This window comes from Acanthisitta chloris, unplaced genomic scaffold (genome assembly GCF_000695815.1).
Source record: "Acanthisitta chloris isolate BGI_N310 unplaced genomic scaffold, ASM69581v1 scaffold8425, whole genome shotgun sequence".
In the NCBI taxonomy this organism is placed as follows: domain Eukaryota; kingdom Metazoa; phylum Chordata; class Aves; order Passeriformes; family Acanthisittidae; genus Acanthisitta; species Acanthisitta chloris.
Genome location: NW_008675335.1, coordinates 1 through 19,574, shown reverse-complemented (window position 1 = coordinate 19,574; position 19,574 = coordinate 1). Strand labels below are relative to the sequence as shown.

At 53.1% G+C, this 19,574-nt stretch overlaps 1 protein-coding gene across 1 annotated transcript in view; it reads left to right on the top strand.

Moving 5' to 3' along the window:
• The window catches only part of LOC103803163 (nuclear receptor corepressor 2-like), a gene marked incomplete at its 3' end in the record, with an annotated part of 89,011 nt that extends 75,182 nt beyond the window's left edge, over positions 1–13,829 (top strand). The window contains exons 9-13 of the mRNA XM_009075701.1: positions 4,032–4,204; positions 5,485–5,581; positions 7,994–8,172; positions 11,528–11,582; positions 13,731–13,829. Of these exons, the coding sequence (XP_009073949.1) occupies positions 4,032–4,204; positions 5,485–5,581; positions 7,994–8,172; positions 11,528–11,582; positions 13,731–13,829 (603 nt within the window). The remainder of the gene's footprint in view (positions 1–4,031; positions 4,205–5,484; positions 5,582–7,993; positions 8,173–11,527; positions 11,583–13,730) is intronic.
• Between the last annotated feature and the right edge of the window lie 5,745 nt (positions 13,830–19,574).

The window sequence follows — 19,574 nt, the reverse complement described above, 5'->3', positions numbered from 1 at the left end:
CAGCAGGATGTGTTGTGGCAGTCAGGTGCTGCTCAGGGCACCTCACCTGAGGACTTCTGCATGGTGGGAAGTGGATTAATATTCCCTTGCTCAAAACAGGGATAGTAAAGCATCGTGTGGTTTTATTGGAATCGGGAGGGAAGTGCCCGGGAGCTGCTTTCTGGTGAAAATGGCCAGTTACTGTGCTAAACCTAGAGTGAGCCTCTCTGTGTGAATATCAAGGAGCTGGGGGAAAAGGTTTAATTAGGCAGCAAGAGCAGAGTTCCTAAAATACGACTTGCAGTAAAGTCGCCTGTCATGCAAAATAGGTGAATTTCTGCCAGCCGGTTTATTCAGTGTCCTTGAAAGGGGATTTTTCAGTTTAGGGAAGCATTTTGCCTATTCTACAAAATAGGCAACATACGGTTGCTGAATTTGCAAAGTGAATACATTTGCTGATTCTGTTTGCAAAATGGGTACGCTTAGCTATTTTTCTGCCTATTTTGTAGCAGACCCTATTTTTAGCAAAGCCCATCTACGTGCCAGCGTTTCGCTCCGGCTCTTTTACTTTCTGGGGTATTGTCACTGCCCAGGGCTGGCTGGAGCAGGGTCAGAGCTTGGTCCCCACAGGGTCCCACCCCGAGAGCCCCATCCCAGAGGATCTGCAGGGCTTCCTCCTGCCAACGCTGAGGTCAACACAGCAGAAGACATTTAATTTGCCGTCGGGGTGATGCTGCAGAGAGGGAACGGTGAAGGGAGCTGTTCTGGGTGTGAGAGGTTTATCTCTGTCAGCCAAGGGAAAGAAAACCGTGGGGCTTTCATAGGCATTGGGCTGGTTCCTCCTGTCACCTTCGCTCTTCCCCTCCCCTCCAAAGAGCTGCTCTGTTCCCTGGAGCTGCGAGAGCGTGGGCTGCAGGAGGGCTCGGGCTTGGCACAGCCTCCAAACTGCCTTCAGCTGCTACGGCGGCGTTACTATTCATCCATTTTTAGCTACGCATGTCAGGTCCGATTTGGCTTGCTATCACTTATGGTGTGATTGAGAGGCTGATGGGCTGGTGAGCCCAGCCAGCAAGGGGAGCAGAGGAAGCACCGATGCTAAGAGCCAGCACAGATGGTTGCTCAGGAATGGACACACTTGCTTAGGGCTGCTCAGAGGATGCTTGGAGAAGGAATAGACGCTTCTGTTCCTGAAGTGCCTGACCCAGAGCTTCTCCTGGTGATGGAACTGTGAAGATCTGGGGAGTTCACGGTGCTGTAAGGTGCCTGTAATCTTTGCTTTTGAAGGATGGCAAGAGATTGCAGGCAGTGTGTGTCCCAGCTGGAGGAAAAAGCGCAGGATGGGGGTGCTGCAGCCCAGCCCTGCTGCAGTGGGGTTTGAAGCTTGTGTGGCCAGAAGGATCTCTCTGCTCCGCGGTGGGAAAGGATATTGTGGAAGTGCTCAGCTCATCCCTAACGAAGCTGTGCTCTGGAGGGCTGAGCTGTGTGAGGGGAGAGCTTTGGTACTGTCACCCTGCTGCCAGGGTGTGACCTGCTGGGGAGTCAGCAGTGTGACGTTGATGTTCCTTTTTCCATCTGCAAATGCCAGTTCCTTAAAAGAGGAATTCTGGATACAGCTTAGGTCGAGTTGTTCCAAGGAGTGGAGGAAAAGGAGGAAGAAGAGCCACCCTGCAGGCTGTGAAGCAGCCAGGGCTGTGCCAGGTGGCTCTGCTGGGGCGGTGGCAATGTGGGACCCAGCACTGGCTCATTCCCACAGGGAATGACAAACCTTTCAAAGCCTCCAGGCTTCTCACCAGACCAAGCCCTCGTGCTGGGCTCTTCCCTGGCCGTGCCGCAGTCTGGCAGCAGCACCGGGCACTGGCTGCCTCCTGGTGCTGAGGCTTCATAAACTTTGCAGGGTATTTTTAGCCTCCTCCCAAATGTGATGCTCTGAAAGCAGGAGGATGTAGCAGATTTGCTGGCAGGGTGGGAGCTCTCATTTTCAGGGGGCTGATGGCATTGCTTTGGGAGGGGTGAAAACGCAGCAGCTGTGATTTCTCCGCGCCGCCGCGGGCTGTTGGTGTTACCTGTAGCTCCTCGCCTGCAGCACGAGATTCCTCATGTTGGCTTTTAGGGCGTTTTAATTTTTTCCTCACTTTCATCTTGTGGCTGTTTCCTTTAGTTCCTGCCAAAACCCAGGCACCTCCTGTGCATCTGTGCAGGACAAGACAGTCTCTGGCTCCAGGCATGCTAATAGGAATTGATTTATTTGCAGGGGAAGGTGTTAGTTTGGCTCAGCTCTGGGTCTTGAGGTGCTTTGTCTGCCTCACATTATTGTTGAGGTGCCTTCAAAAGGCCACAGAGATCAAAGGCATGTTGCTGTGCTTGGATTATTGCCAGGTGGCTGGACCAAGCCCCTGTGCCAGGATTGGCATGATGTTGACTGCAGGTTGCTGCAGGTGCCTGGAATCAGTGATGGGCCATGGAACTGCTGGTGTTCAGAGTCCACAGCACAAGTGACCCAGCCTGGGGGTAGCCCAGCTACCTCCTGACCTGGAATCAGGTGCTCCCATCAGTTTGGAGGGTGTTTTACCTCTCTCCATTTTTTTGGTGACCAAGAGCAAGCAGGATGAGAGCAGAGTGCATCTGGGAAATCCTGCAGCCCCAAACTTCCTTCTGGTCATGGGGCAGCAGTGGCAAGGGAAGAGCTTATTTCTTTGAAATCCAGATTTACCATGTGAAATGGTGCCACCATGCCAGTGTGGTGCTGAGTGTGCCAGTACCAAGCTGTCCGTTCTGGAAAGTGGTCTCGGAGGCAGGAGCAACCTGTGGTTTGCTGTTGATTATTTTGCAGAGTAACATCTGCTTTTGCTTCCTGATTTGGGGCTTGGAAGACATTTTTCTGACTCAAAATGAAACCTTAAAACCCCTCTGGTCACCCAGCTGTTCTCACGTGAGGCTGTGCACCATCACTGCTGCCACTGCTGTTGGGGACTGGACAGGCATCTTCCCACCTTGGACCTCACCTGTCTGTAGGTGTTACCCTCCAGGATGAGCATGGCTGGAGGAAGGAGGAGAGATTTGGAGGGTAGTGGGAGAAGGCTCATTTGTGCTGCAAGTCATATTTTAATGTTACCAGGCTGGTCCTATAAATACCAGGCAGAAGTGCAGTGCTGGACTGGCTGGGTGCGTGTGCCATGAGGATGTCACCCAGGGGGACGTGGTGTGGAAACGCTATGCGGTGCCACATTTTGGCAGATCCTGGGTTCACTGTCAGTGGAATGTGCTTGTCCCACTCCTAGGCCAAAAAGCAGCGGCAGCAGCTGGAAAAATGCTTTTGCTTTCCAGGATGGTGAAGGAGCTGGTGGGCGTCACGCAGTGGCCAGGATACTGTGCTATATGGCCTTGGACAGGGACAGGGGCTGGGTGCCTGGCTCTTAATTTTGGGGAGCCAGGCCCATGCATGGAGCTGCTCCATGGCCCCAGTCCCATTGTCATTGCCAGCACGGAGCCATGAATGCCAGAACTGGTGTGTGTGGGTGGGAAGGGGTGCCCAGCTCTGGGCAAGCCCTTCCTCAGCACAGAGAGCTGCCAGCTCCGAAATTGCACCCCTGCACACCATGATCACATGGTGGGGACCTGCTCTCCTGCCCCCTGTGCCTCCTCCCAGGGCCATGTTTCAGTTCCTCCACGCTTGGTGGCCTCAGGCAGGCTCCTTGCTGTCTCCTGGTGAATGGAGCAGGCTCTCCCTCCTCTGCTGAATCAAGCACCCAAGGCACCAGAGGATGCTCAGGCAGAAGATGTAGGGGTGGGCAAAGCCACACTGGGCGAGAGTCCTAGTTCCACCAGAGATGTTGGGACTGGAAGGGAAGAGCCTGAGGGTATCTGATGGCCTCTTTAGAGAATTCACCCTTGGGTTGGTCCCAGACCCTGGAGCATGTCCATGTCCTAATAAACTGCATTTCTTTAAGCAACATGACTCATGCTCAGGCTGAGCAACCATCAAGGGCCAGGCCTGGAGGAGCTGCCCTTCCCAGGCACGTCTCTGAGCTCCCTCTCTCGCTCTGCCCTTTCAGGAACAGAAGTTTTGCCAGCGCTATGACCAGCTGATGGAGGCCTGGGAAAAAAAAGTGGAGCGCATCGAAAATAACCCGCGGCGCCGTGCCAAAGAGAGCAAAGTGCGGGAATACTATGAGAAGCAATTCCCGGAGATCCGGAAGCAGCGGGAACTGCAAGAGCGCATGCAGAGGTTAGAGGAGAAGCGGTAGGAAGGGGCTGAGCTGGTATCAGACAGCCTTTCTTTTTTCTTTGGGGATGGGTGTGGGGTGTGTTGCAGGAGGAGCGGGCTGGGATGGCTCTCAGTCCCATTTCTCCCTCTCTAGTCGAAGGCAGAAGCCAGCAGACAAGCAGCATTGCTGCTTTTTCCCCAGGGTGGCTTAGCACGGAGCCAAGAGAGAAGGAAGAATGTCTGGAATGTGACTGCCTGTTTCACCTCTGCTGCTGATCTCCCAGCTGGCCATGTCGGAGCCAGGGGCAGCTCCCTTGTGTTGGCCACCTGGCTAGGACAGCACTAATTCCTGCCTCACTGCTGGGCCCAAATTAAGATGTGCAAGACTTGCAGATGCATTTGGTCATGTTGATGATTTATTACATGCACATGCTTTAACGGGAGCATGGGCAGGGAGAAGAAACATCTGCAGAGGTTATTGGAATGACTGCAAACCATATGAAGGGAGCAAAATGTCTTGCTGAGAGGGATGTCCCCTGTCTCTCCCATCCCTTGTCCATTTTCTTCTCCTCTTTGGAAGTGCAATTGAGGTCATGTTGTTTCCTGCCAGGAGGAGACACGATTTCATGATCTCCACCCTTTTTGCTGAAAACTCCCTGTCCTTCCCATTTCAGCCCCAGGATTTTGCCTGGGGATACCAGATGTGTGCAGAATCCAAACTGTCTGCCAGCATCCCATCCCTGTGCCCCACTAACAACTGGATTGGGTCCAACTGATGGCTTTATTTTATCTTAAAGAGAAAGGGAGAAACGGTACTGAGAAATGTTTGCATTTTTTATCTGCTTAATAAGAAAAGCTGTAATTCTTTGGGATGTGTGGCTGATACCTTGGGGGATTGATACTGGGGGAAAAGATGTCAATGGATGGGTTTGGCTTCAAACTTCCCACAGCATTTGCAAACCAGATGTGGTGGCACAGTGCTAATGGCTCAGTGCTAATGCTGACACCTTTGAGCCACTGCTGTGGTGGAATCAACAGGAGAAAATATGGGGGAGAGTGTGGCTGGGTATGAAATGTCTTTGTGTTCTAGCAATCCAGGAAGCTGACACAGGTAAGGAAGGTGGTTTGAGGCTCTTGACCTGTGAGCCCTAAACGCGGATGCTGTTCCTGCAGCGTAGGATGGGGTTGCCTGGGTGGGGTGTTGGGATATGGCTATTATGGAGGTCATAGTTGTCTTGAATGTGGTTTGCTGCTTATGAAATGGAACATGAGTGCCTGAGTATGTCACTGCCCTTTCCCAGCAGGGTAGGACAGAGGGGCAGCAGTGGGCTCTCTATGTCAGCCGCACGCAGCGAGCACGAGGTGTCAGAAATCATCGAGGGGCTCTCAGAACAAGAGGTAAGACCAGGTTATCCTTTCTCCTTCTCTTCACCCTTCGCTCTGTCTTCTCTGAGGAAGCCAAGAGGGTACTGCCAGGTCACACGGTGAAATCCTATGCTAAATCCTACCTATTTTAGGCCACGCTGAGGTTGGGAAGGTTGCCATGATGATGACAGACTTTCTGGACAGGATCCAAAGTTAGGTGTTCATTTAATACCCAGCAGCATCTTTCCAGTCACCTGAGAGATGTAATGGAGCTGTGTGTTGGTTCTGCAGGTTCTGCATGGAGCAAAGTGCCCCAGGAGCTGGTGGCCAGTGGGTTGTGTTTATCAGCATTTGGCTGCCTCTTACAAACTTGAAACCCCAGTGTGCTGCTTGCCCTGGGTAGCACCCCACAAACACCTCCTGGCTGTGGTTTATACTGGAAGCAGAGGTGGGAAGGGAAGGGAGCTGGCGCCCTGGCTGCCGGATGGAGGGGTTTTTCTGTTTCGTTTTGTTTTGAATGGGCTGTGTGGCTTGACACAGGGGAATCCTATGGAATGAATGGTTTGTACGTGAGCCAGTTGGCCCACATCTTCTGGGAGTGCTCCATTCATCTTGAAACATCCCCGTGACCTCGGCTTCGTTTGGATCTGGTTTCACAAGGGTTCCACTCTCTTGGCACGGAGGCAAGCTGCAGTGAATGGATCATGTTTGGGAGGGGAGAGCAGCCATTGCCCAGCAATAGCTGGGATGTTTGCTGCCTCCACACTGTGACTCGATCCCTGCCCAGGGTCCCAGGCAGTTTGCTCATAGCCAGTTAAGGAGACAACCTGGTGGACGCAGATCTTGGAAGCAGAGGGAAATTTCACAGCTCTGCAGAGGTTGTGGCCAAGTGGAGCGTTAGCTGATCGCCTCCAACCTCCAGCACAGTGTGCTGCTAAACTCCACCCCGACAGCTGCCTGCTGAGCCCCAAATCACTGCTTTGCATGTCTCAGAGGAGACCTTAAAAGCTTCCAGCTCTTCTACAGAGTTGGAAGGAGCCAGGGAGGTGAGAGCTGGGGAGCATCCCTGGCAGCAGGGCCAGCACATTGCTGGAGAGGAGAGAGGTCTGGCTGCTGGAGTGTATCAGCAGTGCTTGTCACCCCGAGACCCTGCCAGGAGAGGGGACAGGCCCTGTGCCCTCAGCTGCAGGCAGTGCTCCCACCAGCTGCCTCTCTGCTCTGCGTGGGAGCCTCTCCTGTCGCCAGGGGCAGCTTCTGTTGTTTGGGTCGATGCCCTGGCTGCGAGCTGTCCCTGACCTCCCACCATGAGGTGACACCCCCAGGCATGTGGAGCAGCCAGTTGCTAAACGGGAGGTGTCCTAGTGAGGATGAGGAAGGTGATTAAATGTGTTGAAATGTCTGTGTCTCCATAGAGAGCTGTGTTTTAGGAGGAGGTTGGGTCTGATCAGGTGCAGCAGGGAAGCAGAGTGGTGCTGTGCATGCCAGGATCAGCAGCTTGCTGGCAGGATCTGACATTACTGTTTTGTCCCAGGAACTAGCATCTGGCTGTAAATTAAAACAACAGCACTTGAGACCTGGCCTTCCCAGGTCAAGGGTTGGAGTTTGTCTGAGCAATGCCATCCCAGGTGACAGGGAGGACACAGAGTGATGGTGCTAATGAAAAGGTGGCAAGAGCATCCCTTCATGCCCACAGGATGGACCTGTGCTGGGGGACCACCAGCAGTTCAGCCAAAGGGACAGTCCTGGCATTCGGGCAGAGGACAGCACAAATGAGACATCACATTGCCCTCCCTGTTGCAAATATTTAAGGAAACCAGTGTGCCCAGTCTGTCCTGTCCTGATGTGCAGCTGGGGCTCTGGATGAACTTTGTGCTCCATAGGATGGAGTAAAGACATCAGATTATGTCCCAGGGTGTTGCAATAAGAGGGGGAAAAAAGAAATTACAACCCCATTATGGAGACATTTGAAACCTCTTGGAACAACATAAGTTTCCTGTGGAAGGGAAACGCAGTGTCTCCCTCTGACCACCCTTTCAGGAGCTTTGCAGACCTGACCCACTTCCCTTTCAATTTGAGGTGGGGGCTGAACCTCCCTGTGGCCGTGGGTCTGATGTCTGGGAAGGGGTCTGCATTCCCTGTGTGGGAATTCCACTGCTGGTTTGACTTGTCTCTTGTCGCGGTCAGGAACTGTTTTGCTGAAGTCAGACATTTCCACGCAGGATCTTGAAGCCTTTTATTCCAAAATAAAAGATTAATTGTTTCCTGGCTGACAGCGATAGCCTCTCTCAGTGTTTAATTTACAATTACTCTAGCAATAAAGCTGTCTAGTGCTTGCTTTTGAATTCTCCTGTTCCTCCGCCTGTCCTTTTCCTCTCGAACATCTGTCCCCTGCAGTCCCCGCGGGCCCGTGGTGCTGACCAACTGTTCTCTCTGCTTTCCCCACAGAACCTGGAGAAGCAGATGCGCCAGCTCGCTGTCATCCCGCCCATGCTCTACGATGCTGACCAGCAGCGCATTAAATTCATCAACATGAACGGCCTCATGGATGACCCCATGAAGGTCTACAAGGACCGGCAGGTGATGAACATGTGGAGTGAACAGGAGAAGGAGACTTTCCGGGAAAAGTGAGTGCAGCCCACACACCACTCCCAGTGTGGTCTTTGGGGGGTTATGGGCAGGATCCATGCAGGGCTTCCACCAGGGCCACAGCACACTAAGACATGAATTTCCCATGGGCTTGTCTGGCCCACCAGGGACACAGCCACAGTCACTGTGTTGCCTTGGACATGGGCACAGGGTGATGCACCTGCACAGAAACCTGAGGCTTTGCTGTGTAGTTGGTGTGTTTGTACCCATGTGCTGAGCTGTGGGGAGCTGTTGTTCATGACAGGGTGAGAACGGAAAGTTTTTCTGCTTCTGCATTCCCTGTTGTATCAGCCAGTTTAAGGATAACACCAGTGAAACCCAGTGCTCTGTACACATCACCTTTCTGGATTTATGTGCTGTCCTTTGGGCACTGCATGTCCAGGGGAATTCTTAGGACTGTCAACATCCAACCCCCTTCTACATAGACCCCCCCAGGCTGCAGCTTCCAGCTGGTGCCTGTCCCTCAGCGCTCCATCCTGCTGTCTGCAGGATTTGCCACCGGCTGCTGTTTCCATGGATGCATTCCCACATCAGACACGTGCAGACTCTGGCTGTGGTGCTTTCTCCTGTTTGCAAGCAGTGCTCGAGAACAGCTTTGCTCTATCAGCTGAGCTCACTTGGGGGATTGCTGTTCCCTTCCCTGGGTACCACCATGCTGCCAGCCAAGCTGTGGGTCCCAGCTCAGTCTCACATCAGACTCTCCGGTATCCCATAGCCCAGCAGGGCCCCAGGTGTGTTTGCATGGAAGTCTGGAGCATCCTTGGTGCCCCCAGTGTGCCACGTGTGTCTGTAAAAACAGAACTGAAGTTCAGCTTCCAGCAGGATGAGCCCTGCTGGGGCTTACTCCTGTGGACACGAGGGAGGTAGAGGCATGTGGGTGTGCCAGGGCTACTTTGTCCCTTGCAGCAGCACCACCTTAGTCTGGTCTCTGGACAATGATGGGATGGCTCCGTGGATTACCAGCAGGCCTGCCATGCTGGAAGCCTCTCTGTGTCCCAGATCCCTCCTCCCATCCCTGCTTGTCACAACTCCTGTTTGCAGCTGAAATAACTAATTGCCGAGATGGACCCAAAAAGAACAAAACAAGCAAACCAGCTCCAAGCCTTTGGTAGAGGAGAATCCTCATTGCTAATTACCCTTAAAATGTGCCACTCCAAACAGCAAGGCTTGCCGCAAATGACGCAAAGGCTAATTACTTGGGCTTTAATGGCAGGGCCGTGCCTGGCTAATGGGGCTGGAAGAATCCACACCCAGTGTGTGCATCCTGCTGTGCACGGTGGTTTCTGTGTCATCACCGTGGGTGATGCAGAGCTGGAGGCATAAATACAGCAGGGTTTCAGGGCTCTCACAAAGCTCATTTTCAGAGATTGGTACTCAGGAGCTGTGAGCAGGGTGCAGGGAGTCCTGCCCCAGCTCTCCCCCATCCTGGTGTGCAGGTAGCTGTGCTGCCTGCTGTGCTGCAGCTTCTAGCCTGGGTTTTTAAGGTGAACTGGAGTTGTGTCATCTGTGACTGTGACCCAGAGCTGGCCTCCTCCTGAGACCAGGAAAACCTGGTGCAACCTTTTGTTCAGCCCTGTTGGCGGGGGCTCTTGGAGTAAACAACCAGGCACTGCAAGGCCAACAGGTTCCAGGTCTGAACTATTTTAACAGACAGAGCATAACCACGAGGAAGAGTCTGATTTGATTTGCTTCTGGGCATGATTTCATGTCTCTATCAAGAACCCATCACTGGCCTACTCCCCGGGAAGCTGTGGTTTGCTGGTGAAGGAGCAGGATGTGCTCAGGCATCGAGGTCCTGTTGTGCTGGGCACTGTAAGAATGCAGCATCCACCTCTGGTCACAGGGACACGGCCTGGCCCGTGAAAAAGAGTGGACTGTCATCTTCATTGCCCCTGACAGTGTGTTAGCATGATTGATACCACAGCCTGGAAAACCCTGTCCCGTGATCATCCCTTGATCTGTGCTGTGTGCAGTGTGAGGTGCTGGCTCCAGCTCCGTGCTCTGATCCCAGGCTGTTCGAGCAGCCCAGCTGCTTTGCTTTTTTCCTTTCTTTTCCTCCCTCTAGCATTTCTGGTTTCTTTTTGGCTCTGGTGACTAGTTACGGTGACAGGGTTCTTGCACTACCGCCCAATCCAAATAGGGTCCTGCATCAAGAAAGGCATCGGCATGTGGGTGGCAGCACCCACATCCCACGCTCATGGCTGGAGTGAGTCAGGCCCTCGCTGAGCTCTGGAGTTTGGCAGTGGGGCAGAGCAGTAAAGGCAGGAGAAGGGAGCTCAGCCTCAGGGGAATCACTGGCAGGGCTGGAGACACCAAGCTGCTCACCACATCCCGCCCACGTTACACCCACACCACAGCTCCCCCACCTTTTGCCTCCGATCTGTTTCCCCAGGGCACAGAGCTGTCAGCAATTGGGAGCTGGGAGAGGTGCACGTGCTGAACGTGGCTGGCCCTGACCACTCAGCTCCCTGGGGCAGAGCCCGTGCTGGTGCTGCCTCTCCTCTGGGGCCAGTGCTGTGCTCCAGCCCTGGCACAGTGTCACCACTCAGCAGGCTCCCCGCGCTTCGGTGATGCACCAGTTAACTGTGCTGCCAGCAGGACCACCTCATGCCAAGGGCCTACTGGCCCTCAGTGTTTCCACACCAGCTAGGCACAGGGATTTGTTGGAGGAGGCATCTCTGTGCCTGGAGACAGTTTCCCCTGAGCCGGTGATGTACCCTCCCGGGCTGCCAGAGCCATGGATGAGCCTGCTGACAGCTCCTCCGCTTGCTGGGCACGAGGCGGCGTTCCTCGGAGCTGCTGTGCCACCAGGGATCTCTTGAGCAATTCAGCAACGTGGCAGCTCTGTTTCCTCCTGGGCTTTGGGTTTCCCTTCCTGTCCTTTGCAGCTGCTCCCAATAGCACAGCAGGGCTTGGAGTCCTGCTCAGCGGTGGGGGCCACCCATGGCCATGATGTGGGGTATGATGGCAATTCCTCACCCTTTACTTGCCAAATTCTGAGGTCTCAGCCCTCTGTGCCCATCCTGCCATTGCTAAGGGCTCGGGGGCTGTGGGATCAAGCAAGATGACAGGCATTGCCAGGACCCCCCTGCCCTCTCCCACCCTGTGATGAACATCTGCACATCGAAGCTCCCAACCAGCCCAGCTCCACTGGGCTATATTTAAAGTTCCTGTCTTTCTGGGAAGCTGAACAGCAGCAGACAAATATTTTCTCAAACCCTGCAGTCCCTCAGGGATCTGGCCTCGCTGCTCCAGGGGCACAGGGCACAGCAGCCCAGCTGTGAGGGGGTTGGAGCCAGCACCAATACTAACCCTCTCCCTCTCGCTCCGCAGGTTCATGCAGCATCCGAAGAACTTTGGCCTGATCGCATCCTTTCTGGACAGGAAGGTAAGCCTCCCTGCCTGGCTTTAACCCGAATCACGCTGTCTCTCCTCCATCACCCGGCTCCCCTTGGTGCTGGAGGTGCCAGCGGAGGCGGTGGCTCCGAGCCCCGGGCATGGTCCAGACGCCTCCTGGCTCCCTGCAGGGATGAGGGACTGAGTCAGCTGCGGAGAGACAGGGAGCTGGGAGCCTCGAGAAGTGTGAACGCAGCCAGCCTGGCGCGTGGGCGGCGCAGCCCACCCCGTGATCTGCCTGGGGAGCTGCTTTCCAGCATCTCCCGAGGCATTTTGTACCAGCCAGGCTGTCACGCAGGGGGTGGGCGTCCGGCTGCCCAGCACAAAGCAAAGGGGTCTCTTTGCTCAGGGAGAGGATCTGGAGGCTGAGTCCCATTTCATCCAGCAGCTCGGGTTGGTGTCGTGTAAGCACACACACCTCCCCTTGGTGTTTAGGAATAGTTTGCTCACTGGAGGGCCTGACCTTTCCCAGGCCTCTGTGTTGTGCTGCTTGGATTTTTCCTTTTTGCTGTTAATTGGGCTGAGGGAAGGAAGGTTTGAGAAGGAAATCTGAAGGAGAAGCAAGTTGCTGGTCCTGTTCTGAGCAAAGCCAGGTACCTTCTGTGGTACAGGCCGTATTGGCAGGTCCTGGCCAGACCCAGCCTGGAAAGACAGCAATGTCCATCACCCAGATGCTTTCCTGAGCAGGAAACATTTGAGAGCTGCTGCTTCTCTTGTCCTTGTAGTTTGTTGCATCCCTGCTCATCTCATGCAGGGTGTTATCCACACAGTGTCCACTCGCTCTAGGGGAATCCCTCTGCTCTTAGCAGGTGGCCTGCAGAGGTCCCTTCCAGCCTAAATTATTCTCTGATTCTGCATGACTCAGGCTGGGGAAACAGTTCATAAGACCTTGACCTTCCTGTTGAAAGCAGCAAGGAAGCAAAGGCCAGCAGCCACCTCGTGCTGCTGCTGCTGTAAGATCTCAGGCTCTTCAGCCTTTCACACTTGTTAAAACCGAAAGCAGTGGAACTTGGATGATGCTCACAATCCAGTCTGTGTTCCAAGCTGTAAAATGTCTTCTAATTTTATTTGTACTCGTTTGTAAATCAGGCTGTAATTATGATACAGAACACATCCATTATCCTGTTGGAGAGAGATGCAAAGTATGGCTCAATGTAATGAATTAATAGATTTTAAAATTGCATTATAAAAAAATAGTGATCTTAGCCCTTGGAACAGATGACTGTAAGTTTTTGTGTTCGCGTGTGTGTGTATAATCAGGGCTAGATTAGAAAGAGATCCAATTAACACTTTAAAAGTTGCAATCTGTTTTTGCAAATGGTTCTACTCCTTGCAAAAGGGATGGGGCAAGCACAGCCCCCAGGCACCCCCGGGCGCACGCAGCTGCCCCTGGCTCCTGTGGCCTGATGGGTCTGTGGGATTGTTTTTCTTCGTGCAGCCATGGATGCTGTATGGAAAGGTGTAGCCCAAGACCAGTGTTCAGGTGCCCACCCAGTTCAGCAAAGGACTTTTCCCAGTGTGGCATGCTCTCTGCTGTTCAGGAGCAGCATATGTCCTGCCCACAGCTCGTTGTTTTCTCAGCGTGTTCAGTTTGGGATGGTGCTTGCAGAGCTGACCCCTGGAGTTGGAGTTGGGGTGGCAGCTCTGAGGGCTGAGATCTCAATCTGTCCACGAGAAAGTTGTGCGCGCTCGAGCCAGTGAGTTTACTGGCTGGAAGTAACAGCAGCTGACAGTCGTGTGGCAGGTTGTGCCTCGTGTAACTGCAACAGAGGGTGACAGGCAGCTCCTTCTGCCTCGAGTTGCCACGGTCATCTGGGGTCAGCCCTTCCCCCTGCTCTGCTTGCAACACAGGGTGCTCTCTGCTCAGCACCCCATTTCTGTCTCTGCACGCCTGCGGGATTGCCCTGCTCTGCCCCTTGGAAGAGCTGAGCCATTTCACTAGGACACTGTGCATTGCCCCTCTCTTCCAGCTCCAGAGGCCTTTGGGAGGGAGGTGAAGGGAAGCTGTTGGGCTGCAGGTCTTCAGGAGCAGCAGGAGACCTGGTGATGGCAGGGCCTGAATGCTGCTCCTGGAAGTCTGTGCCCCAGCAGAGCACGGGGACAGGACCTTCTGTTCCTTGACTTGCCTGTGTCGTTGCAGACGGTGGCTGACTGCGTCCTCTACTACTACCTGACCAAGAAGAATGAGAATTACAAGAACCTTGTGAGAAGGAATTACCGGCGGCGCGGGAAGGGCCAGGTAAGAGCTGGAGGAGCGCGTGGAGGCGTCGTCTCTTGGGCTGAGCAAGGAGCTGCAGTGTTTTCTCTGAGCTCCCCAAATGCTGCTTTTCCCCCCTCGCCACATGGAGATCTTTGCTTGCAGGCTGTGATGGGGCTGTGGTTGTGCTCTGCGTAGCCTTTCAGAACATACTATTTTCTGGCAGTTGATGTTTGTGCGTCCCCATGCCAAGGTCATAGTATCTTTAAAAAAGCAAACAGCAAACCCAAGGTGCTTGAAAATGTGGATGGAGTGAATGTGGAAAGCCTGGCTGTGTGCAGCCTGGGCTCTGTGCAACAATAGAGCAGGGTCTGTGTCTCTCCTCCCTCTGGAAAGGGCAGTCAGCATGATGACAGGGACAAGGCTCCTGGGAGCTGGGTGAGAAGGGTGTTCCTGCCTTGCAGAGCCTGCCCAAGGCTCTTCCTACAGGCAAAGGTGTGGGAGGAGAATGACTTGGGTGGGAGTGACTTTGGTGACACTCAAGCAGAGGCTTATAAATCCATCTGAAGTGCTGGAGGGTGTATGAGATCCCCATGAGGCCGTCAGATTTGGTGCTAGAGGAGACCCTTAACCCTTTGGTTAAGGGCAGAGCAGATACCAGGGCACCACGAGGTGCCTAGGGGTGGGTGCTGAGTCAGTCCTTGCCGTTATCATGGCCAAGATACAAATCTAGACACGACCATGGCAGTGTTGCTGCTGATACCAGCGATACCCAGGTGATCAGATAAGAGCTAACTTTCTGGGCAGGTTTCCTATCCCTGTGAATGCTTTCAGCCAGAGGCAAGTCACACTGGTGGATCCACAGGCCACGAAGTGAGTGATTATTCACGTCATGAGGAGAGTGAGGTGGCCACAAAGGGACTATCTCCCCAGATAATGTGGGGATGGGGATGGAAAAACTGGCCTGGCTTGTGCTACCACTGACATCAGCAGCTCCTCACGCTGCATGGCCATAAAAAGCAGCACTTGGGCCTAGATCCTGATTGGGAAGCAGATAGGTAGCCTCACTCCAATTTGATTTCTGCAGCATTAAGACATCAGAATAGCTAGCACATGACGAATGTCATGGATGGGGCCCAATTTTCCTTTCTTTTTTTCAGAGACATTAGAGATGGATAAAGTCCTATTAGATTATCCAGTCCCTCTCCCAGCAAACACAGGGTGGTTCCCTCCAGTACATTTTTATAGTGTTTACCATGGTCTGTTTTGTTAGATCACAGCAACTAGAACATGAGGCCACATTTGTTTCTTGTTAGTGGTGGAGACATTTAGCACAGCTCATTCTGGTTTCAATGTTAAATTGAGCAAGTGAGTGAGAGGCTTTGCTCTGCATCTGCCTACCTACCCCTGCGGCCGCAGGCCTGCCCATCCTGCACCCAGCAGGGACTAGTTGTGTTTTGGGGTTTAAAATTATCCACAGCATTGCTAGCTGCAGAATTTCCCACGACGCTTTCCCTCGCCTATGAGCATGATCCAGCCTGGGCAGTGGAGATGTGTGTTGCCCTTTGCAGCCTCGCTCAGTGCCAGCCTTTGGAAGCAGAGACTTGCTGCATCAACCATAGGAAAAGGCAGGAGTGTTTTTGCAAGCAGGGGACAGCAGTATTTGTAAATCATGAAGAGGGAGGCTGCTGGGCACTGAAGGGAGCGATTGCACCTCCACTGGAGCAGCTCTCAGCCAGAACATTATTGATTTTGAAAGACGAGTCAGATTCTTGAGTCTGGGGGGGGGAAGTGAAGCAGTGCATATTTCCTGTTGCTGTTGGATGCTCAGGTGGAAGGTGGGATGTTCAGACAAGCTTTAAGAGCCAAGGGCTGGATGCATGATTCGCAGGAGGAGAGAGGTGCGGAACAGCAGTTGCTGTGTTCAATCCAGCCTGGAGCAGCTCTCCCACAGAGATCTTGGAGGGGTTTGAGATGCACACTTTGTGCTGTGGTACCTCCAGTATTTGCATCCCTTTCCTGCACGAGGGGAGCGCTGGAAGAGCCTGTGTGCAGACTTGGGAAGGGCACACTGCTACACAGGGGAGGTGGCAGAGGCTGGAGGGCAGCACGGCTGGTGCTGTGCTGCAGAGGGAAGCTGTGCTGTGGTGAGATTTTAAGGTAATGAAGGGAGGAATGTGTTGTTAAAAATACAGACAGAAGCTGATGGGAGCAGGGAAGCATCTCCCTTGCACCCCTTTATGATCTTCCCTGAGTGTGGTGCCCTTGGGGTCTGTTTTCCCAGGCCAGGCTGGATTGGTGTGCAGCTGTGCAGACCAGCACAGGAGAGGTTAGATACTGGCAAACCCAAAGGACTGGGATTAGAGGGATGCTTCTGGTGGGATTTTTGCTTAGTTAGTCTCTTTGGTGGCTGCTCAAATTCTGTCTGTGCTGCAGAAGTTCTGCTCCCTTGGGAGTAAACCATCCCAGAGGCTCAGCCAGCATCTTGGCTGCCTATCCTCCTGCTTGTTCCCAGGGGGTCCTGGATTATTTATAACCCTGTGCAGGTCCCTCATCCCGTTTTCCATGTGGCCTGGTGAGGCGTGGGGACAGTGACTGAGGAGCAGCAGCATTGGCTGACCCAGCACCAACAGCTCTGCTGTTACCTGCCCAGTTTTAGCCACTAGAAATGGTGTTGGGATGAAGAAAAGGAGACACGGTGGGACAGCACAGGGATGGGCAATGTGCAGGGACAGGACTGCAGAGAGTCTTTCTGCAGGATTGGGACGCATGGCACGGTGTTCCCAGTGTTGCTCATGCTCCAAGCACAGATTTCCCTGCTGGTAAGGGTTCAAGCAGTTTAAACGCCAAAAGCTGAGATTTAATTAATTTAGAGCAGGGGAGGAGAGGTTGGCTTTTGTATCAGATGAGAGGAGCGAATGAGATCTGATACAAAGAGCATTTCAAGTGGCCCTATGCTGGTTTTTTTGCTCCTTTTCTCACGGAGAGGTTGGTGGTCTTATTTGCTCTTGGAGGCTGCAGGGAGCTTGAGAGAGAAGGGGAGATAATTACACATAGAAATAAAGCTACTCTGGTGTCAAGACTATCATTGTGGCCTACTTATTAAAAGTCCATTAAAAAATAAGAATCCCACTGCTCCCTGGCTGATGGTCCCCTGGCAAAGGATATTCCTCATAAAGCTGCTACTTATTGCTAAAAATCTCCTGCCAAGAGCGGGGGCTTCATTGGATTCTGCTTCCAGTTTGTCAGAAAAGGGAGCAGCCGCCCGCTCCGAGGCAAGGCGCATGCTCCCGGCACACAGCCTTCCCAGGCACCCATCAGTGCCCACATCCTATGGGTCAGGATGCATAATGCTTCCAAGATTGAGATCTTGCTAAAATAATCCTCTGTTCTTGTGTGGAAAAGGCAATTTAACTCTTCAAGGGGAGAAGTGATGGGAAGAGGAGAATAGCTTCCTAGTTGTCATTTCTGATTGGAGAAAAGAGAAAAGAATTTGTGCTATGGTAAAGCAATCTGATTCAAAAGTCAGTGCACAGTAATAAGCATACATTTGCATGGGCTTGTAATGAAAGGGCCTTGTGTGGATGTGTCAGCTGAGGGGCTGTGGCAGTCACTCTCCAGGGTGTTTCAAATAGTGTCTCTGTGAACACTGAATTCTGTAGTGAGGGGCACCAAAACTGAAGCACCATGTGCTTCACTCTTTGAGAAGCTGTTTCGCTGGGCTGTGGGAGCACAAGCATTGGGTTGAAACCGGGCTGGAAGGAAAGTGACTCTCCTTTAACACAATTATTCTGTTTGGAGTGCGAGGTTTTTATTCTAGAGTAAACGTCCTTTGATTATGGAGTAGTGTTGCCCTCCTGACCGTGGAGCAGCCACAGAACACCAGTTATGATTCCTGTGACAGTGGTGGTGAATTCCCAGGGGGAGAAGCTGTGGGGCTCCCGTGCAGTGCTGGGATGGGGAAGTGGAGATCCATCCCACCAGGCAAAGCCGTGGATGCTCTCGCTGGCCGCGGCCGGTCGGCGGTGGATGGACAGCTGGAGGAGCTGCCTGCCTGCCCAGCAGATGACTCAGAGGGATGAAGTCATGGTGGATGGACACAGTCTGCCGGACGTGCCGTCATGCTTGTCCCCCTCAGCGCTGCTGTCAGACAGTGCTCACATATTCCCTGTGTTAGGGCTGACGCTTTCGAGGACTCTCCGTGGCACTCGGGGGACTCAGCTGCTTGGACCCCCTGTCATCCACTGAGAGCGATGCCAGAGCCGTGTGGCAGGGGGGGACCAGGCTGGGCAGCCAGTGCCTTCTCCCTTCAGGCCTTTCCCAGGCCCACCCTCTTCCTGCCCCCTGCCAAAACCCAAATAGAATTAGCCGTCCCGCCGACTGCCCCGCCCTCCCCAGACACAAACCATTCCCCTCACCGACGCGGATAAACAGCCCCAGCCCACATTTTTATAAACAGACTTTTGGCAGAAGTGCCATCCCAGTGAGGTCTGGCCAGGTTTGGTATACCGTGGATCCTGCAGCCTCTGGAAAAATCTGGCCAGGCAGGTTTCCCTGTCCACCAGCAGCTCTGTCACACTGGCAAGGGCTGGCAGGGCTCAGCTTTCCAGACAGTGTCTGCCCACAGCTTCAGGGCTCCCTGCACCCAGTTCCCAGCACAGGAGCAAAGCTCCTGCTGGTCTCCAGCCTTGCCATGTCATTGCCTCTCCTCCCTCCATGAGGCTCAGATCCAGAGCTCAGCAAACTGCCTCTAACACTGCAAATTGTGCAAGTGCCCCCCCGCTCCGGTAACCACAGCAGCTAATGAGAGGAATGATAGTTGTTTCTGGGAAGGATTTGATCTTTATCAGTCCCAGGAGCAGCTCCTTGTTAGTGACAAAGGGTTTGACAACTTCTCGTTCAGATGCGGGGAGATACTTGTCACAAAATCCTGGTCTAATAATGCAGCACATCATGCGGACGCAGCCCTGGATGTGGCCAGTAAACTTTGTGCCACAAATACCAACAAATTATTCTGCAGGCGTTTAAGGCTGTGCTGACTGGAGTGCTGTATCTTAAACAGCATCGAAATTATCTGTGGACAGGCAGGGGTAGTCTGTGAGGGAGCAGTTTGCCGCGATGGAGAGGTGGGAAGCAGCTTGATGCAAGTAACATGTCCATTTCTTGTTGTTTTTCACAAATCCTTGTAGTCCCTTTGCTTAGCATATTCCCTGCTGACTGGCTTATTCTAAACATTAGGTGTGTACCAATTGGTCAACCTAAGGCACAATTTGTTTTACCCCAGCAACATCCCAGCAACTTCCCAACTCGGGGCTGGTGAGCCAGCACGCAGCGCTTTCTGTTCAAGGGTCCCATCTCCACACCTACTCCTCTCCCAAGGCCTTTGGGCAACAAGTTAACACATCCCTTGACTAGCCCAGACATGCTGGAGCCTTGCTGAAAGCAGCCAGACCACTCCCCACATCTCCCCCCTCCTGTTGCACAAGGAAGATTCGTTTTATAAAATCTTCCATCAGCCTTTGTGGACATTGCAAGAAACAGGGGAAAAAGATTAACAAGAGAAGAATAACAATCAAAGCATAAACAACTGCCTTAACCAAACATTTTTTTTAAACATCTTAACAGTCCTCAGGAGATTGGCCCATTTGCTGCTAAGTAAACATCTTAACAGTCCGCAGGAGATTGGCCCATTTGCTGCTAAGAGGGATGGTCCTGAGGATGATCAGAGTCCTGTCCAGATGGTTGTGGTAGGGATTCACAAAAAGGACGCACGTTCTTTGCTGGAAT